Source organism: Cyprinodon variegatus, unplaced genomic scaffold (genome assembly GCF_000732505.1).
Source record: "Cyprinodon variegatus isolate N-32 unplaced genomic scaffold, C_variegatus-1.0 Scaffold899, whole genome shotgun sequence".
Classification (NCBI taxonomy): Eukaryota; Metazoa; Chordata; class Actinopteri; order Cyprinodontiformes; family Cyprinodontidae; genus Cyprinodon; species Cyprinodon variegatus.
Window position 1 is genome coordinate 224,366 of NW_015151352.1, and position 1,528 is coordinate 225,893.

At 43.1% G+C, this 1,528-nt stretch overlaps 1 protein-coding gene across 1 annotated transcript in view; it reads right to left on the minus strand.

Annotated features, from left to right (window-relative positions):
* ankrd27 (ankyrin repeat domain 27) overlaps window positions 1-1,528 on the minus strand; it is a 35,677-nt gene that overhangs the window by 21,817 nt on the left and 12,332 nt on the right. Inside the window, exons 9-11 of the mRNA XM_015397957.1 lie at window positions 1,357-1,478; window positions 636-714; window positions 40-90 (exon numbers count right to left, since the gene is read on the minus strand). Coding sequence (XP_015253443.1) covers window positions 40-90; window positions 636-714; window positions 1,357-1,478 — 252 coding nt within the window. The remainder of the gene's footprint in view (window positions 1-39; window positions 91-635; window positions 715-1,356; window positions 1,479-1,528) is intronic.

A 1,528-nucleotide genomic window follows, 5' to 3' on the forward strand; every position in this document is an offset into this window, starting at 1 on the left:
ACAGTCTGGCTAGAACTCCCAACACTAATGAAAGCCCACTGAGCTCCTGGGACCCCCTCAGTCTGCAGACGCATCACCTGGTTGTCTCTGCTGTAAGATAAAACCCAGCAAGGGAACAACCGGAGGATGGTGCCTACCACTGAGTGTTAGGACAAGGCTAGAGATTTCTTTATTTCTCAAATACAAGAATGAAGTCATAACATTATGAGAATAAAGTCGTAAATTTACAAGAATAGTTTGGAAAAATTGCGTGCATGAAGTCATCGTATCACAACCTGTTCCAGAAAGAATAATAATAAAATATAATTTGATGCTGGTGATCTAAAATACATAATACTTCCTTATTACTGGAACAAATACCAAAGTATTACTTCACAAGATGTGAAGTAATATTTGTTTCTCATTGAGAAACAGCCAGTTCCTTTGGGCTTAAAAAAACATTGAAAAATCCTGTAAAAAACGCATCATCATGAAAAAACTTCTAACCACATCGTACGGCTCTCAGGGTGACCTTTAACCTTCTGGTGCACAGCAGCATGCAGGCTGATGGCTGCCAGCGAGCCTGCACACCTCGACAACATGACATTTGGATGCCATGTTGTCATGGCAACCTGAACGATCTTCTCCATGCTCACCAGTTGGGGATCTGGCTCTTGATGAGGAGGTAAAGGACGACAGGGAGCAGGTCATCTGCGCTCACAGCTTCGATATTGGCTGCAGAGGAAGACAAACACCAATCAACAAATCCACCTCCTTTCTGAATGGAAGTCGGCTCCTCTCCCTGCTGCTCCTCACAACCAATGTCTAAAGTGGCCTCTTGACAAACAGGAATTAGGATAAGATCATGTTATTCTGCACGCTAACAGTGAGGCTGCTGTGATCAGAGTCTGGCTTTCAGAAAACAAACAATCAGGCGACAGCGAGGATCCCATTACGACGTCACTCTGAAAGGTTACAGACGAATTACCAAAGAACAGCACAGTGTCTTTCAGCAGCTCATCACTCCTCATTACACAGCTAATAGATGCAGTTTCATTTCAATAATAAGCTTTCAATAGACCAAAGCCCCAAAAACATGATTAGTTTAAGCCACCATGAATTAGATTAAGATTTAGAAATCTGATTTGGTCTGTTTTGGATCAAAAGTTCCTCTAAAAGTCATGAGAAAACAACAGCTCAGAGGCCTCTGAACGGATTTTATGAAGCAATGAATGGATTCATTTCAGAATAAACAAAATCCTTAAAGGTAACAGATGCCCCAAGATCTAGAAGGAGTAGATCTAGGCTGTTCCAGTACAATCTTTCTTCCTTCTAGAGACTAACACCAAACAACTCTGATGAACACCCCGTACTTACTTGTGCGTCTGGGTGTCTGGGTGGCAGCGAGGACGACCCTGCGCAGGCACTGCACCTTAAGGAGGGGGGAAGTCTGCTGGTTGAGCTGACTCAGCTCTCTCTTTGCTCGGAACAAGTTTATACTGGAGGATGGAAACAAAGCAAGATGAGAAACCTCAAACAGATAATCAGC